The sequence below is a fragment of the Pagrus pagrus genome (genome assembly GCF_965226575.1).
Source record: "Pagrus pagrus genome assembly, chromosome: 4".
In the NCBI taxonomy this organism is placed as follows: Eukaryota; Metazoa; Chordata; class Actinopteri; order Spariformes; family Sparidae; genus Pagrus; species Pagrus pagrus.
Window position 1 is genome coordinate 22,237,541 of NC_140188.1, and position 19,614 is coordinate 22,257,154.

The following is a 19,614-nucleotide window of genomic DNA, read 5'->3' on the forward strand; positions in this document are numbered from 1 at the left end:
AGGCTTATTTAGCCTGCTGAGAGTGAGAGCCCGCTGTTCGTATTAGATTCTGTCTCTGGCAAAGCGGGGATGATTAGATAAAGTGTGTCTGGTGGAGTGGAGCACTTTTTCACTTTACAGTAGCGCTGCCTGTGAATGAATGGAGGGAAGGGCTCAACTCTCTGACAATAACACAGAAATCTCTGTCCAGGGGATTTGTAATGCATCTGGGACCTGAGGCCTCAATTACTGCCTTAATTAATCCATAGCAGTTTATATACTACACTATACTACCAGTTTACGACTCTTATATTTTAGCATTTAAAGGTCATTGTACATAGTTTCCTACCCCGCGTACATGGCATTGTGGACAGGAATTACTCCCAAATGCTGATGCAGCGAGCGAGTTAAAGATAAAGCCGTGGAATTAAAGGGAGCGGTGAAGAAATACAATAAAATACAATTCAATACAATAGCTCTCATTTCGTATCCCCTCCCTACTGTAGCGTCCCCTCTGCCTGCACTTCATTCTGTCATAACACAATAACTGGGCTCTGACGTCTTAAAAGGCATTGCAGGAGTATAGAGGTGCTTGAAGAGAAAATTGCAGCAGCTCACAGCGGCTGGAGTGAAATACCATTTTGTCTCACTCAAGATGGATTCCACAGTGAGATTTCAGAGGACCAGTACAGAATCAAAATGGAGAAGCCTGAAGGGAGGAGACAAAAAAGGGAAAGAGGCAGTGTGTGTGTGGAGTGGACAGCTTTGGAGGAAATGTCTGAATGCTTGGTAATTTGTCATTTTCAGGGTTTTTACCTTTTTTAGACATAGTGTTAATTATTGGTACAATTGTAGTAAGGAGGTCTGGTCTTTTTCTTGCTTTTTTGGAACAGATTACAGCCTCCTGCGATTAGTAACAAAAGAGTAATGCGATGTTTAGTATATGAGAAGCATTTATAAATGAAAATGAAAAGACGAAATGACCTCAACCCCTGCTGTGTTTACACCCAGTGAAAATTTAGTTAAAAAGCAAAGGCGATGATCATAAACACTAATGCTTTTATTTTTCTGCATCTGGCCTCCGCAACCTCTGAGAAGATTTCCTCCCACCAATCGTCTCGCATACTGGCATGCATGCATGGCTGCCGGCATCTGCACGCACACACACACACACACACACACACACACACACACACACACACACACACACACACACACAGTCACACCCTCCCTCCCTCTCTTTATAGATTCCACTTGCTGGTTGCCCATCTAACAGCCCTGTATGTAAACCAGTGAAACCCCTTCAGGACATCAGATCCGTGGAATCTGTTGTCGGTTCTATCTAGGTCAACGCTTACAATAGCTGTGCGATATTTTGTTCTTCTTTTCCCGCCTCTCTCTGTATCCCCCCCTGTTTGGTTAACCCCACAAGGTTGATTTTCCTTTGCATGTATAAACATCAAAAATTGCTTATGAAATGTAAGCATATTAAGCATGCATTGCTTCTCCCGTACACATTAGTCTCAAGTGGAATATTAAAACATGTAGTGGGTTTGATGTTAACATTAGCCTGGAATCTAATGTTTGAAGAAAATTACATTTAGGTTATTTCTCATTAATATTTGTTTGGCTAATTGGTTTGGACTGTGGCGTTATTCAAACAATTCTGTCTGGTAACACTATGACTCAACTCAGTGCTGCAACATGAAATGTGGGAGCAACACTGCAATTAAAATGTGACATACGGTTGTTTTCACTCTGATCTACAGGGGATGATGTTACGTGACCTGAGGGAGGGGGCATCTAATTTGTAAACCCGCACTGAAAAGAGAAACCTCTGCACCTGCTCGTCCATGCATTTTTCATAGGATCTTGAAACGACGATTTGAAAGGCCATTTTGACTGAAAGCACAATAAATATTAAAGCTGCATCAGTGTAATGTAAATAAGATGAATTATAAGAAATTCATCACTTCAGAACCTTTGCTGATTTTTCCTTTGGTTTGACAGACATTCCCACTTTCTCATCATAAATCTAAAAAAAAAAAACATCATCCATGTTAACTCTGTTTCAGAGAAAAATCACAAGAAAACCCACAGCTTCCCTTGTTTAACCTAAAACGAATAACCCACTGCTAATCTGCTTTAGCTGGCTCCCACACAGCCCCAGTTCGTTCTACTTTTATATAAATCGCTGATATGACTGCCTTCAGACACGAGGTGCAATCAAAATCAAATATGCAGACAGAATTTCTGCTCATCTATGCAGCCAAGATTTCTCAAACAATAATGGCTGTAACCTTAATCAGAGTCAGCCAAGACTTTACGATCGTTGGTGCCATTTATTTAAGTTTCTCATTTTCTTGATATTCTTCATGCAGGTATCTATACGTAGCCTAAGTAGTTAGATGTACAGGTATGTTCAGAACAAGCCATTTGCTGCCTTTCATTCTTGCAGATTATGAAAAACAACTTCCACAAACAGGAATTGCCCGAGCCCGATAATCCATCACAGTAACACAAAGCCTTAATTTGTTTTTGTCCAAGTTTCCCTGCTAATCGTTATTTCATAGTGCCAAGTTTTCGTATTAATGTGCACATTATGTTACAGTCTGCTTACTGTCAATCAAATGACACACGCAGGAAGAAACGGAAACCTCCTCCAGGAAATAATCCCCCCTGAAACCTGTCAATTTACAAACTGCATTGTCACGTCCAAGTCTGGTTGTGTTTTTTCTAGCATTTTATTAGCAGGTAATTTGAAGCCAGAGTGTGAAAAAATGACAAATAAGTAAATGTTTTTGTTTTTTATCTTGTTCCACTGCACATTTTGTATTTACACAAAATATGCCTGAGGAAATCAGATGATAATCATGCTACAGTACATAGAGAAGATATAGGCTTTCTTAAAATGTATGAAACCATTTTAAAGCATCTATGCAGTACATGAGATTTTGGACATCAAACAACTATTAGCTAAGTGAAGATAAAGTGGAGTAATGGCTTCCTGAACAGAGAATGATGTCACCTGTGTTGATAAAGAGAGTAAGAAGGTGACCTCCCAGACGTAAAAAAGCGAGTTGGCAGATGGTTAGCAGCATTCAGCTTAAGGTATTCACATTCAGTTGAACCATTAAACTCCAGCTAACTAAAGAATATTTTACTTGACATTTTAGGTAGCTAACATTAGCAGGATAGCTAGTAAACTAATCATTATGCCGCTTTAGGTCACATGGCAGATCAAAGAAATGGCTCCTTAACGAAAATAAAAAACAGTGTGAAAAGCAAAAATATTTTCACATCTACAGTAACTTGGTAAATTAAGGGTCTATAAGTTGGTGAATGTTGGAACAGCGGAAAGACTTCGCAGTATGGTTTTAATGAGTTTTTTGATGATCTGCGAAGTAAAATGAGTGTTTTTGTCAATGGAGTCTGGTGCGCCTATTTGTTTTGATTTTACACGCTGTTGTTCTAGTGTGACATCTAGTGGCAGTGAAGGCTGCATTTAGAAACTTTAGCCCTATTAGGTCACAGTACAATAATTTTTATCTCAAGCCTGTCAACATTACCTGTAGCTGTTGCAGTGTTGTTTCTCCTCGGGCCTTAAAGGCTTCCTAAGCTGCCTCTGTCTTAGCATGCCCACCACAGTGCAGCGAAGACAATCTCCTGTAAATTGCTTTTTCGATCAGTTTTGACATCAATCCGCTCCCATGGGAATGTGGGCATTCATGTGATGGCAGAGAGGAAGGTTTCTTTCCTTATGGATGTTGACAACCCCACTCAGCCTGGTTTGATCTGCAGAATTAACATAATATTACCGTACATACTGAACTGGCTGCGACAGCCAAAGACGGATTGGCTTTCTATACCAGACGTTGGCGCCGGTGAGGTTACTGCAGCAGCAGAAGTCAAAGATAAGACAGTAAAAGCTGTTGGAGGTCAAAGATTTGATATGCAGATCTGATTTCATGAACACGACTTGTGCATTTATGGAAGTCATTGATACATTTTGTCTTACATTATCTAGGTGATTTTAACACAGTAGTTTGCAGCATAAGTTCAAATATTGGGGAGTTTGGCTGCAGTAATCTCACTACACCAAATGTCTTGTAGTTTTTGTTTATTTACATGAGATAAATGATTTCTTTTTCCCTTTACTGCAGTAAACTCCTTCATCTCATGCCGAAATAAAGAATAACTTCTAAAGGTTTAATGCGCTGAGATTCAAACTTTGTTGCTTTTGGCGGAGTAAATAAATTCTTTATTCTGCAAAAGTTGTTTTGATTCTACATAACAAGCACACAACTTCAGCCTTTCATATTTTTCCACTTGCTCTTTTCATCTTTTCCAGGACAAAGATATCTCATCACATCCACGGGAGCCTTGTATATTCTGGACGTCCTGCCTGAGGATGGGCTGAATAACTATCGCTGCACCACGCGGCACCGCTACACCGGTGAGACTCGTCAGAGCAACAGCGCACGTCTCATTGTGTCAGGTCAGTACTGCATTCAAACTGAAATCAATTTAATTGCAAATACTGTACATTTGTCTTAGTCACCATGTAACAGAGTTTGCACAACAGAATATCATCGCTCTTAAATCAACATGACAACGTGCCAGTGACAGGCGTACCAGACTTTTGTTATACGCTCGCAGTTTGGTCAGGTTTTGGCCACAAACTACACGGTTAGGTTTCGGAAAACATCATGGTTTGGGTTAAAACAAGAATGTAATTTAAGTTACGTATTCCAGTAAATAAGTTACATGCGTGATGTAAGTGCGTACATCATGTACTTAACTTGAGTTACATTATGTATATGATGTAAGTTAAAGCCAGTGATACATTTTTTTATTAAATAAGTTTTTAATAGCTCTTTATTCCAACAGTAACCACTGTTATACAGTGTTTGGTCAGTAACCCATGTCTCTCCTCTCCTGGCTCATAAGAATAAAAGAGGAAAGGAAAGGTTCTGGTATCCCTGCACACTTTATCCAATCAAAACAGAGAACTCCATAAAGAGGCGTTCCTGTCTGTCTATAATGTGCACAGAGCAGGATCCTCCTGTTTGCTGCTGTGTTTGGGGATTACTGCTTTGTGTTCATGCGGTGGCATAGACAGAAGGGAGGGATTGCTACCTGCAAAACGGGCATGAAGTTAGCTAAAACGACAACAACACTTACAGCAGCTTCAAAATAACTCGAGGGACACCAATAGCGATTTCTTGGATGATGGTCCTTTACTTGTTTTACCCAACCATCCACCCCAACCTGTGGTTGCTCTCTCTACTACTTCACCTGACTTCCTCCTTTGCTGCCATAATAAATAATAATGACTACTACAGCCACCAGAGGTTGCCTCTTAACATGAAATATAAATATGGGATGCAATAAGTTGCTTGCAAAGTTGACCCATACTGTCATTTTTCTGATGACTATGTGCTGAAATTGCAATATATACGGACACAGATGGAAAAACAGGATAGCAAGACATAAATACACATGAATATTGTGTTTGATCCAAGTGTTGAGAATGTCATAGATCATCCTTACGTGTACTTATACTTTTAATGTAGATTTGGCATTTTAAAACCGCAGACAGCAAAAAATTATTTCCACTGTAAAAATGTCATTCCATATGAATTATAGCTCTGCCCCGGATATTTTGATTGATTTGCAGATTGTATTGCATGACCAATAAATGGGTTTGTCTGTCCAATCCTGCCATGCAATCCACTCTAAGGCCAACTATGAATTATGCAGCCCTTCTTTGAGCCAGTAACAAGTAAACAACCATTGCAATGCAGGCCGCACTGTAGTGTCAGTTCTGTTGCATATTGTAGTTTGATAAATGAGGGTCGTTTAAAATGTGTTGCACTGAGCATGTAGATGGATAAATGGATTAGATGAGACTGTGGGGGGCATTAAAGTCCCTCCAGAAATTTTAGGAACACACTGTTTCTCTGTCTTCTAGCTCACATCACAAAATATACAGTACATCGAAGTGAATGTTGACCCCGAGAATCAATATTGGATTATACTGTCAAGCGCCTGGCAATGCTCACCACTAATTAACACTAAATTCTCTGCTCCTTCCAGACCCCACCAATGCTGAGCCAGGCATCTTGGATGGCTTTGACCACCGAGAGGTGATGATTAATCATCGGGTGGAGCTGCCCTGTAAGGCCTCAGGCTACCCAACGCCCAAATACCGCTGGCTGAAGGACAACAGCCCTTTGGAGCCTGACAGTCGCTTCCGCCAGACCATCACAGGGTTGCTGATAGAGAGCACACAGCCCAGTGACTCTGGGACGTACGTTTGTGAAGTGTGGAACAGTTACGGCAATGCTGAGGTCATGGGGCGGCTGTATGTCAAACGTAAGTGTTTTATTAAAGGGAGCACCGCTGCCTCTGTATTATCTGTGTATTGATGTAGTCAGTTGTAACAAAGCCCTGAAACAATTACTCGATTATTTGATTCTTCTTTTTTCTTTATGTAATTTAAAATTGACAATACTGTGTTTTGGACTGTTGAGTGGACAAAACAAGCAATTTGAGGATGTTGCCTTGGGCTCTGAGAACTCTTGATGGGCATTTGTCACCATTTTCTGACACTATTTAGACTAAAAGACTAATCAATTAATTTTAACTGAAATTAAAAAATGTTGTTAGTTGCTGATGTGATTGGATAGAAAATGATGTGAATGAAAAATGGAAGAACCAACTTGTGTTACATTGTTTATAAGAATTATGTTAAAACTCTGGTCCATATTGATGGTATGAAATCCTCTCGTGATCTTCTCATCAGCATTTGTGATAATGTTGGTGATTATCGTGATTTCATATAAGAAAACTGGACATGACGTGGCAGAAAAATGTCTCCTGAGGAAATTAAAAGATTATCAAACAGCTGGATAACCTGTAGCTGTAGTTGAAAGCATCAATGTGTACATCTATGTGCATGAATTCCAACAAATATCTGCCACAAACATACATTAAAAAACAACACAATTTGATACAACTTTATTGTCAGTTTACATGTTTGTTATATAACACGTGAAAAGTGTTTGTAGTTTATTGGAGCAAATCAGAGCCACATGGAGATTGTTGTTGATGTTGTTGTTGACATTTTATTCTTAAGACATTACTAATGATTGGTGATCATTATACAGTATATATATATTATACTATATCCATCATGATCGGTTATAATCAGAAGTGCAGTCAATCAATTACTTGATTAATCAATTAATTGTTTTAGCCCTAATAGTTAATAGAGATAGTTGTTCCAACCTTTTCCTCTCAGATCTTGTGTCCGCCACCTCCATTACTGTGTCTTCCTGTCAGCCTTAATGTCATTAAAAACATTTCTCTTATGCTTGTGTGCTCAGAGCCCTTGAAGGCAGTGGTCAGCCCTCGGAAGGTGAAAGGCAGTGTGGGTAGCAAGGTGTCTCTGTCTTGTAGTGTGAGCGGCTCAGACGAGTATGAGCTGTCATGGTACCGCAATGGAGAGATAATCTACCCCGGCAACAACGTTCGTTTCACTGGGCTCAACCGGGAGAACCTCATCATGGAGGGAATGTCGAAGAGTGATGGCGGAGCCTACCAGTGCTTCGCCAGGAAGGGCAAGATGTCGGCACAGGACTTTGTGCAAGTCATCCTTGAAGGTAAAGCGTGTGCATGTGATTTGTCAGATGGAGCATACACGTATATGCTGACCAAGAGCCTCAGTGTAGCAGCTGTCTTATGCATAATCAGTGAGTTAGCAGAAACAGATTCAGGCCTCGGAGATCAATACAGGGTTTATGTGTTAATGGCATCCTGCTGTGACTCTCTGCTATAGGCCGCCATTAGTATGACCATCACAGACTTCACAAACACGGACAAAAATACACGCGCACACACAATCCTGAATCCAATAGCTTACCTTGGCAGCCATGTTCAGGCAACTGTCTCCTGTGGCCGGGGAGCTGTAAAAAGAAGATATTGATAATCTATAATCATGTGGAACAGATTATCAGAAAGCAGCAGCAGGCAGACAGAGACATTTCAAAAACCAGCAGCTCTGTGCGTCTGGGAGGAAAGCTCCTGGATCACTGTTCATAATGAAAGGCACAGGATGTTGAAGTCTTGACAAAAGGTTGTGATTTTTCTTTTCCGTTTTCTGCGTTTTATTGTTTCACAAAAAAGGGTTTTTATGACAAAGATTTACCAGCAAACAACACATCCTCTCATCCTCAACACTCACAGACCCAGAAACCGGAGGGTTTTAATTGATAAGACAATAATAAACCAGTTTTCCAAAAAGAGCTCTGTGATCCGACCACTGATTTTATATACCATTCATGTTTCAATGGTTACTTTAGTGGGTCAGAAATCTACTTGCCCAAAGTCAATTTTTACTTGCCCCTATACAAATAAAGCTCTCAAACTTGCGGTAAACTGAGCCATATATAGTTAGAATTTAGCCCACATTGTCTAATGCCACCAGCCGACATTGTCTTGTGAGTGTCCGTTGCCACTCAGCTATTTCCGTCATCATCATCAGAAGAAAAGAAGTGTTTAATTCTTATTTACCACTCCCCAATCAGGCAAGTGAGTTGCTGGATTTACTTGCCCAGTGTGGCATTTTACTTGCTAAGGCAATCGGGCAATCTTTATTGTTGAGCCCCGAGTGAACATCCCTTATACAAGGCAGGAACATTATACTGTAGCAGCAGCTCTCGAGGAGACTTTACCAAGAATAATACAAAACAAAAAATGCAGAACATGTTTGAGGTAATTGTACCTCTAACTATTGGAAAGAAAGAAACCACAACAAAGAACAGTTCTTCCAGCTGAAACAGGTTGTTGTTAGGTCAAAATTAAAACAGTCTATTAGCTATTAGTTTGTATTGGAGTAATTTTGTTTGTGAGTCATTTTTCACACATCCCTAACAGCCAAAGTCAGACGAACTAAACAGGATTTTTTCAGTCATTTTAATAACAAAGTCAGTCTCAGTTTTGATAATTATGCCATTTATTGTACACGAAGACATGAATAAGTATGATACAACTATGTCACTAAACGTGGCTTTAACATTTACTGTAAATGAATGCTTTTCTTTCAAAAAAATATTATGCTTATGACCTCATCCCTCACCACAGATGGTACTCCAAAGATCCTGTCCTCCTTCAGCGAGAAGGTGGTGAACCCAAACGAGCCCGTCTTCCTGGTCTGCAACGTCAAGGGCACGCCCCCTCCCAGGTGCACCTGGTCGCTGGACGACGACCCCGTCATCAAAGACAGCCACCACCACCTGGGCCACTACGAGACCCACGAGGGCCACGTGGTCAGCCAGCTCAATGTCACGCACACCCAGGTGCAGGATGGCGGGGTGTACCGGTGCACGTGCAGCAACTCGGCCGGGGTCGTGTACCACCAGGCTCGAATAAACGTAAGAGGTGCTTGTCAAATCAGCTCCTCCAAGAACAACAATACACATACCTGTCTGTCTCTATGTGTGTCTGTCTCTGTCTCTCTGTCCAGCTGGCTGTACATGAGTGCGGGATGTTGTTTGGGTCTTTTTTTTTTATTTATTTTTTTTAGGATTTAGGATTTTGTTTGTTTCTTTGCTTTTATGTATGCTCTTCCGTGCACTTCTTTTATTTTTTTTCTTTGCTCAGTTTTTTTTTTAGTTCCAGTATTAAATCTTTAATCACATTCACATTTCTTTTTAGGTTGTTCTCCACTGATTGATTTTTCTGTTTTCTTTTGTACGCATTATTTCCTTTCTCTCTGCTCCTTGTATAATTTTTAATATTGTAGCCTCGTCTCTCCAAATTATTACTGTGCTTTTCCTACATGCCTGTATTTTTAGGTCAAATGAATTATCCTGGTTTGCCGCACATAAGCGTATCTGGATATTGGGTTCCAAAATGGGCTGGTTTGTAAATAGCCAGAAGAAAAATATATTTCTTCTGTTTGCATGAATAAATTTTGCTTGTGTGTGTGTGAGTGTTCATGTGTGTCTGTGTCTGCGTGTATTTACTCAGGCAGCCAATTCAACTCTTCACGATCAGATGCTAAAGCGATTATTCTGTTTCCACGTTATGAGACACAGAATGTATTACAGTTATGTGGGTGAGCAGTAGGAGCAGAGTAGTATCAGTACTACAGTGCTATTTAAATGATCTGTTTTCCTACAGATGTTTAGCGCACTTTAATCTGCTTGTTATTTCACTGCCTCCCACTTGGAATTAAGCCTAAGATCCTGTGCTAAACTAACATGAAGATCTTTAATCAACAGTTCTTTTGCACATCTAAGTATTTTGATGGCAGATACCATATGTGCAGCTGCCGAGGGAAACCAAACCTTCCTCTTAAATACTAAATATATTTGGAAAGTCTGAATTATAGTATAATATACAAAAACACCCAAACAAAGCAAACTTCACCACCCCTGTTGTTTGATGTCAACAACACCAGCCATTGAATGTCTTTATAGAGGGCTCTTTCTCCTTCTCTGTCCCTTTGTAGGCCGCGCCAGCATTCGTCCAATGAAAAACATCACAGCGATTGCTGGACGGGATGCTTTCGTTCACTGCCGCGTGATTGGCTACCCTTACTACTCCATTAAGTGGTACAAAAACTCAGCATTGCTACCATTCAACCACCGACAGCGAGCGTTTGAAAACAATGGCACTCTGAAGCTAACCAACGTGCAGCAGGTGGACGCCGGCGAATATAACTGCAAGGTGATGGTCCAGCCCAACAAGATGGACTCCCAGAGTGTCCATGTCCGTGTGAGAGGTGAGTCCCACTGAGTTGCGTAGACAGAGTTTGGTTGAGCGAAATATGCCTTACAACTTTGATGTGTTGTTGTTGTTTTATTTAACTTCCACTGCATCTTGAGCCTTAGCCAAGAACATACAAACAAAACACAGGCTCGAGAGAGGGCCTTTCATGTTTTTGGCAGCCATGTTGGTTCTCCTACATGATTATAAAGGGAGGTTGTAGTGAGGGGTGTTCAGTTGGTTGCAATTTGAGACTTCACCACCAGATGCCATAAACACCTACTCATCCTTTAAATATGAAGCTGCCTATTAGCTTAACTTAGCATAAAGACTTTATGGTATCTCATCTCATACATTATGTAAGGCCAATTCTGAGGCACATCCATTTTCTGCCTCCTGTCTGTGTGTGCATCTAAAAATGACCTCATTGGAAAATAAAAAGACCCACTCACATAGAGAGGCAGACCGCTGTATCATATAGCATAGACCTCAGTGGACTTCTAAATTAATCTACCTGATATTCCTCAGTACATCAGGGTATCTAATGAAGACTCTATCAGCTGAGTGTCTGATCTCCTCTGAGATCTTACAACTGTAATGGGTAACACTAAAAAGGGCTTCCCCATTATGCCCCATTTCCTTCCCTCTGTACAGTACGCCAGGTTGTTGTCACTATATTACACTTTCCAATGGAGCGAGGGAAACAGAGGGCGAGAGAGAGTGAGTGCTAAAGAGAGAGCGATGATACAAAGCATCACTTCCCAGTGGTGCTGTAGTGAGCGAGTGCATTTGTTAATTTACTCTGCTCATGCTTAAAATGCGGAAGTGTCTTTGGGGATCCCTGGAGTCCATTATCTCCACTTTGTTGTGAATTAAATAAGGTGCTAAAGTGCTGCTTATTCCACTGTTATTTGAACTCACTGGACACTCAAACACAGTTGACTTGTGCGATGGCTGGAGATTTCTCACAGACACGCAGGCAGTTTGAATAGATCTTTTGACTGTAAAACTGTGTAGTTACATTAAGCAGCAAGATTGACTTTGCTTGTTTTTTTATGGTTATGAGCTGCTCCTGTAATCAGGCTGTTAGATCAGTGTATAAAATCAAAGACTGATGTCGTAGCCAGGGTGGAAGTTAGGTGAGTGTGTATGTCAGTCCACCAATAGATGATTTTTGATAGACAAACAAAAAAAGTTCTTGTTCACTCAACTTTCTTTTTCCATCAACCTGAAGGAGTCATTTTATTTATTTATATATTTATTTATCTGTTTCTGTGTGCTCTTGTAGCTTCTTGTTCTGAAAGGACAAAATGTTTCAGTCTGAGAATGACGGGGAATTATTGCTGAATGCTTTGCTATTCGGGTCTTTTATGTTCCTTCAGTGACCTCTTTAGAGCAAGATAGTTAGAAGATTGCAGGATTACTCTGAGAAAAGGACACCGCACCTGCCACAGAATCCAGGGAATTAAGATCGTCTTTGAAACTCACGGCTGAAATCACATTTGTTCTTTGTGTCCCTCTCCCCCTCTGTCTGCAGTCCCCCCCTACATTCAGCCCTTTGAGTTCCAGCGTTTCACCATCGGCCAACGTGTCTTCATCCCCTGCGTGGTCATGTCAGGCGACCGGCCACTGGACATCACCTGGCAGAAAGACGGACGGCCGATCCCCGCCAGCCTGGGTGTGACCGTGGACAACATCGACTTCACCAGCTCACTGCGCATCTCCAACCTGACGCCTGACCACAACGGCAACTACACCTGCATCGCCCGCAACGAGGCTGCTGCCGTGGAGCACCAGAGTCAGCTTATTGTGAGAGGTGAGAAAGCACAAAGGAACTGATTATGTATCTAATGGCACCTAGTGGACTACTATAATCTGTAGCATGTGTGCAGGTTTTCATTTTAAGCAATCCCTGCAGCACCAAACATTACTTATTAGTTTCTCTTGTCTGGAAGGTAGTTAAAATCATCAGGAGTAGTGTTTGACTGCATACACAGGCTACAGTATAATAAGAGACCAAAAACATGTCATGTATCGATGTCAACTGTTACCTGTGTTTATGTGTCTGTACAGTTCCTCCTCAGTTTGTGGTTCAGCCTGAGGATCAAGATGGGATCTATGGGAAAACTGTGACGCTGAACTGCTCTGCTGAAGGCTACCCACCACCCACCATCGTATGGGAACACTCTAAAGGTACATTAAGCACAGCTCACATTAGCCACTGCAAGTGAACTGTCCAGGTACAAGAGAAAACAAATCACACTTTTGAATTCAAATTCACAGTTAAACAAAGCACTCTAGTATTTTCCCCTCCACATGTGAAAAAAGCCAGTGACATAGGAACGTATGAAATTCACATGTGAGAATGGAAATTTTCATTCGTATATGAAAAAAGTCAGTCATTTGTGAAAATGTCCAGTTCACATGTGACATTATTTTGTTTACTGTTTACTATTGAAATGTTCTTTTATATGGGGAAAGAGCCAATCACTTAAGGAAATGTCCAGTTCACGGGACATTGTTTTATTTTCACATGTTGAGATTTTAGGTCATGTGAAAATGCTGAATATGGAAAATGTGGAATACACATGTGAAGAAGCAAATTTTACATGATTTCATGTGCTGTGCTTTGTTCCACATGTGTACAAAGCCAATCAAATAATAATGTATAAGATTCACATTTTCAACATGTAAATTACACGTGATAATTTTCATTCAAATGTGCAAAAAAGCCAATCAGTTGTGAAAATATCCACTTCACATGTGACATATCTACTGTTAACAATAAAACTGGGCATTTCAAGCAAAAATGCTATTCGATACTCACCTGAAACTATTTGATGATTATTAGATCATCTGCTGTTTGTACATGCTGTAACAAATAGTAGCACAAGTTTGTGCTGACTTTATGTGGAAGAGACATTTTCCGGGAGCCTGGTAATAACAACATCATTCTACCAAGGCCTGTAATCAAGTAATACCTGATGGTATCGCATTTTTTCCATGCAGTAGTAAAATCATTGAATGTTTTTTTCAATTTAACGATACTCGAATGTTTGAAAATCATGACCCATCCCTAAATCAAACATGGACTGTACACAAGAAAGTTAATGCATCAGTATATGAAAAGGATATATTTTGTTATAGTAAAACTCAAAATATTAAGCAAAGAAAGGAATGGATTCTGATATACCGTGGTGATCAACAACAGTTTTGTGTGTAGCTAGCTGGGCCACACCTTGGTCTCAGGCTGTGTATCTTAAAGCAGCTGTGTATGAAAATGAGTGCTGTCCACAGCTCATATGGCAGCAGTAGTGTTTTTTCAGGTGAGTGGGTTCCATTTGCCTCATCCACAGCTGGTGCATACGTGTGTGAATGCAAACAAAACACACACGCACACGCGACCATCTGCACTGTAAACACGGGCCGGGGCTTGTCGCAGGATTTCCACCTGCATCATTAGAGAATCATCAGAGAGAGACAGACAAAAACAGACAGCGGATACACAGACGCGGAGACAGAGCATTAGCAGACGGAAAGACAGACAGACTGGCAGAGAGGCAGCAGGTGAGTTCAGCCACTTGAGCAGGGCAGATGAAGAGGGGCCCCAGGTGTTCGCTCCATCATCCATATAACCAGGGATGAAAGCTTCACCAACAGAAGGACAACAACCAATGAGGAGTGTTGCGTGAGTGTGTGTGTGTGTGTGTGTATGTGTGTGCCCCACGATCAAAGGAATGAAAGAATCAGATCTGTTCCTCACCCTTTGATTGGATCTGTGTGTGCGAGCTTGCATGTGTGTTTGTGTGTGTGTGTGGGACAAGCAGGCCTCATGCCTGATTAATACTGTCTGACCAGCTCTGATCAGAACGGAGAGATCAGGCTGAGCAATGTGTGTGTACACTCAATCGTAGCATTAAAAACAAGCTTTACCTATCCAGCGGGAAGTTTGCTAAGCTGTTGCTCAGTTTTGTGGTTTTTGGGGCATTTCCACATCTTTCCTGTTGCTCTGTAATATGTTGTTGCACAGGATATCAGTAAGAGCAAACAGGCAATGAAAATCACCTCCCTCAGACAAAAATGTGTCTAGGGTAGGTGGCTTGGGAAGCCATCGTCTAATTTGTTGTAATCCAGAGTGCAGTTTGTCCAGAGAATGGCTGTCTGGCATGCTTTTACTGCAACAGAAGTAGCTAAGAGCCAGATGAGTGTCTCTGGGAGATATGGAACAGTAAGTAAAGGTCAACTGCTATTAGCATAACGACTAGCACCGTTTGGATATGCAAAATCCATAATTCAAGGAAGAACACATCTCCCTCCCTCTCTCTCTCGGAGCCAGGGGAGCAGGAACAAAGTCACCACTTGACCCTTTGCCTGCCGCGGCCACTTGACTGCATTTTAATTAAAAAGCAAAAACCCACAGCTCACTAAACAGCCTAATCGCTACACGCTAACTTTAACACGAGCTAATGCGACGCCTGGCTCGGTTCACACATGTGTTTAATACTACATGAGCAAGGTGGAATACAGTGCTTTCATGAGTATAGGAGCAGACGGCGCTAAAACCTTATAACTCAGCATCATAGACATCGAACAGATTTAAGGCTGCTATTACAGGATGAGATACTGTATTGTTTGACAATAGAACAAGACTGATTATATCATTTTCTATTAAAAAAGATAGGTATTAATTACAACGCAGGCAGCAAGCCAGAATATGTCAGAGATGCCAAGTCCAATTATTTCAGCGATGCTTCAGTGATGGATATCAAATGTCAGTCGTATTGGACTGTTGAGAATTGAGAAAAGGCGTGTGCAAAGCATTACTCCAGACAAATCTTCGCCTTTAGGATTATTCTGTCCTCGATTTAGATGACATCAAATGTGTTTTAAAGCCATTCACTGTATGTGGTGGTTATAACTTTTTCTACTGGATCTATTAACTCAACAAACATGAATCCAAGGAATAAATCCAGAGTCGACACAGGAAGTCAGAAAAAATCCTTGCGCAGCTACAGTTAACATGTTTGAATCCAGTGCCGAAGGCCAGCAGCGATGCAAAGCCTCTCTGCTCTCCTTCTGCTCTGCCTGTTGTTCCTCTGCACCAATCTGCTGTCTTGTTTAACATGAGCATTACGTCTGTTGTGATTGCATCACACCAGCAGCTCGGCCTGCTTCACTGTGCTCAGCAGCTGTTTGGCGGTTTAAGGATTTAAGGCCCGGTGTTAAGAAACATGTTTACAATCCTCCCTAAATCTGACAGGCTTTGTCATCAAATCTGTAAACACAGACGCATGGTCAAATAAATGCATGCACACACACTCACACACACATTCTTGATCCTTTGTCTGACCGAGGTTTGTGCGAGTTATGGCCTCAACCATGTCTCTGTCCATGGTGCTGAAGCAGCAGACACATTTGTAAGTGTGCAGTTTTCTCTCGGTCCCACTCTTCTTTGTTTTTCATCTTGGATCTATGATATTCTTTCAGTAGCATCCATCCACGCTGTCAAAAATTACCAAACATCTGACTGACTAGACCGTACATCTCTCTCTTCTTTGTTTTTTCTCTTCCTACTTCCCTTCCTACCAGGTGCGGGCGTCCCCCAGTTTCAGCCCATCCCGCTGAACAGCGGCTCTCGTGTCCAGCTGCTGAGCAACGGGTCGCTGCTGATCAAACACGTGCTGGAGGACGACAGCGGCTTCTACCTGTGTAAGGTCAGCAACGACGTGGGAGCTGATGTCAGCAAGTCCATGTACCTCACCGTCAAAAGTAAGAGCCTGCGTCTGATGCACGATAAATAACAGCTGATGGGCAGTAATCATTGTGTATTGTAATGTATTGGTTAGTGCAGCGACAAGCAGCCATTAAGAAAATGATTCCCAGCTGTGGGCTTTTTCTTATAGCTCTTCTTATAGTTGATTAGCCAGATATTAAATTTGTAAAACATGGAAGGAAGGAAGATGTACATCATCAGATTTAATTGACAAGCTGTCAAAATGATGCAACACACAATCACACAAATGGAAACAAGTGGAAAAAATAGCTTGTGATGAGCTTCAACTAAATCTAGACACTTTAAGCTAAACAGACGTTAAAGGGGTCATGATCTTGTCAAGATTAAAAAGAGTAATAATAAAAAATGGCAAAAATTGTGAAAAATGCTCATCTAAACTTCCCAGAATTCAAAGCAATATCTTCAAATTGCTTCTGTTGTCCAACCAACAGTCCAAACCCCCCAAACTCCTCATTTACTGTCATAAATGACAAAGATTTGCAACAAATCCTCACATTTAAGAAGCTGGAACCAAAATATGCTTGACATTGTTGCTTTAAAGAGCACTGAACTGATCAATTATCAAAATAGTTGCTGATTCATTTTCTATTGATCGAATCGTTGCAGCTCTATTCTGCATAAACATATCTGTATGCAGACAATGTATCCTCCTATGTCCTCTGCTGACTCTATGTAATCATGTTTCTGTTTTTGTCTTGGTGCATGTGTGTCCTCATTGCTCTCTCCAGCGGTCGGCATGTAAATATCCCCCCGACTACAGGTCTCCTGCCTCCAGTGAGCATTAGCATGTAGCTCCCCTGTAGCGCCAGGAGTGGCTCCTCATTTTCATGGTGCTTAGATGCGAGTGGGGCTTATTTTCCCCCGTTCTAATGTTATCAAACTGGAGCACAAGGACCCCCGCCAACGGGCAGCCCTCTCTCTGTTTCTCTATCTCTTCTTTTTTCTCTCCTCGCCAGCCAAAGTCTGATATGTAGGACACAAATATAAAAGAACATGAATACGGTGACAAGGAACACACATTAAACTTTGTTTTTGAAGTGAGTGTGATGGGACGTATCTGACCCTGACCTCTGACCTCTCTGTAAAAAGAGAAAAATATTTATGTAGAGCTCTCCTTCTGGATAAATCAGTACTTGTTATCATTAATATCAGCTGGCATGTCGTGGATATTCATGTGTCAGTGTAATTAAGCCTTGCAGTGTATGAGGTTGGGAGCTGCCACTGTGTGAAGCTGTCAGTGCTACAGCAGCAGGCTCAGATATGCTCTCTGTGTTTTCATAGGTCAGCTTGCTGACTGTAGCACACAGTTGCTATGCAGCAAGTTGACCTTTGGCTGTACTAACCTTTTTTCTTCCATTTTCCACCAAGCGCAGTGCAAAAACACTGCGGCTGCAGCTACAGTAGACTCAACTCTCAGTAGCATATCTAACTCTGAACACTAAGCATTGATTTTTAAGACAACCTGCTAGAAAACACGGTCTTGTGTGACACGGGGCGCTTTAGCTTATATAACTGAAAAATACAGAGAACAGATTGGAACTGTGTTCTTGATATGCTTGTGCTGTATCTACTGGACTTCATTATGCCAATAGGAGTGCTTAAGAGACAAAGAGAAGACTGAGGTGGTATAGCAGTGTTGTTGCACTGAACTGCAGCGCACATCTTCTCCTCTTTCCATCTTTCTGTAACAAGAGTCCACTGAGAAAATTAAAGAGTCATCCCCATCCCTGCAAACAAAACACAGAGATAGCTTAGAGTTTATAGGCCCCCTCAAGCCTGGTGTTGTAGCCCACTTTCTGCTGGTGTGTGCGCATACTGTTTATAGATACTTAAAAAAGATTAGATGAAGTTTCAAGTGTATTTTCTTCAGTCAAACTGCTCCACCCTGCTGAGACCCCATCTACCATAAGATGCATGTGTGTGTGTGTGTGCGTGTGTGAGTGTGTGTGCATGTGTGTGGGTTTGTGTGTGGGTGTGTGTGTTTGGAAGAGATGAACAACAAAATACCTGTGTACAGTATGTAGGACATACTAGAAAGAGCAGTGGTTTATGTATACTTTTGTTTGTGCGCATCTTGACGTGGGAGCTGAGGACATGTGAGAAGTAAACTGAGATTGTGTGCATGGTTTCAATTTCACTGGTCTTTGTAGTCGGTTGTATCATCTACCAAAGTAGAGGAGAGAGAGGGAAAGGGAGAGAGAGAGAACATTGACCCATCGAACGCACTCTGCTGTTGCTCAAGGCTTCAGTTTCATGTTGTACTCGGCTCTATCAAAGGGAATTTTGACAGCTCCAGTGCTAAATAATGTACGCTTACTTCTCGTTACTAGTAGTTTCATTAACATGAAACATGATGGTAACGTTATATAGAGATTTTATTATTTATTTCAAAGACATGTTCTTCTCCTTCAGATGAATTTACATTTATTTCTAGTAATATCATGAAAAGGTTATGAGTTATCACTCATTTGAATTACAGTTTTTTCTTGCCACAAAGCTAAGGATGGTAAATGTTTTTCAATCAACAACTATAGTTTATAGTTTCACAGTATATACTGTATTATTACTGCTGGAAAAATTATACCAAACAATTTTTATAAAAATGATATTTGTTCAACTAGTGAATCATTCTGACACGTGCACAGAGCGTCCTCTTCTAACCCCACGATCCCTTCAGGAACTATGCAATCCCACTATTGCAATACTTAAAGGTGCTATATGTAAGAATTTAAGTTTAAAATATTCAAAAATTAACTAAAATTATGAATTAATCAATTCTAATGTTATGTCAAAGACAACTTATTTAGTTAGCATGCTAGCCCCAGGCCTGAAAACCTCTTTCTGCTCGTAGTCCAAAGCTCCTGTACTAGTGTTGTTAACACCAACACACCATGTAGTCTGACTAGCTACATGGCTAACTGAGCTAACAAGCTAACAGTAGCTACAGTCATGGACGGATAAAAAACATACAGTTAGCAGCAATTAGCAGTTACTCTGGTGATGCTGCATGCTGCCAGCTAGGGTGGGTTATACATGGGGCCGGGTCTCTCTGGTTAGCATGCTAA

The 19,614-nt window shown here is 41.2% G+C and overlaps 1 protein-coding gene across 4 annotated transcripts in view; it reads left to right on the top strand.

The window, feature by feature from the left end:
* Positions 1-19,614, top strand: part of dscamb (Down syndrome cell adhesion molecule b) — a 126,597-nt gene that overhangs the window by 75,908 nt on the left and 31,075 nt on the right. For all 4 annotated transcript variants that reach the window (XM_084350154.1, XM_084350156.1, XM_084350155.1 and 1 more), the window contains exons 4-11: positions 4,331-4,477; positions 6,079-6,357; positions 7,371-7,646; positions 9,127-9,423; positions 10,499-10,771; positions 12,293-12,571; positions 12,829-12,948; positions 16,345-16,524. In XM_084350154.1, the coding sequence (XP_084206280.1) occupies positions 4,331-4,477; positions 6,079-6,357; positions 7,371-7,646; positions 9,127-9,423; positions 10,499-10,771; positions 12,293-12,571; positions 12,829-12,948; positions 16,345-16,524 (1,851 nt within the window). The remainder of the gene's footprint in view (positions 1-4,330; positions 4,478-6,078; positions 6,358-7,370; positions 7,647-9,126; positions 9,424-10,498; positions 10,772-12,292; positions 12,572-12,828; positions 12,949-16,344; positions 16,525-19,614) is intronic.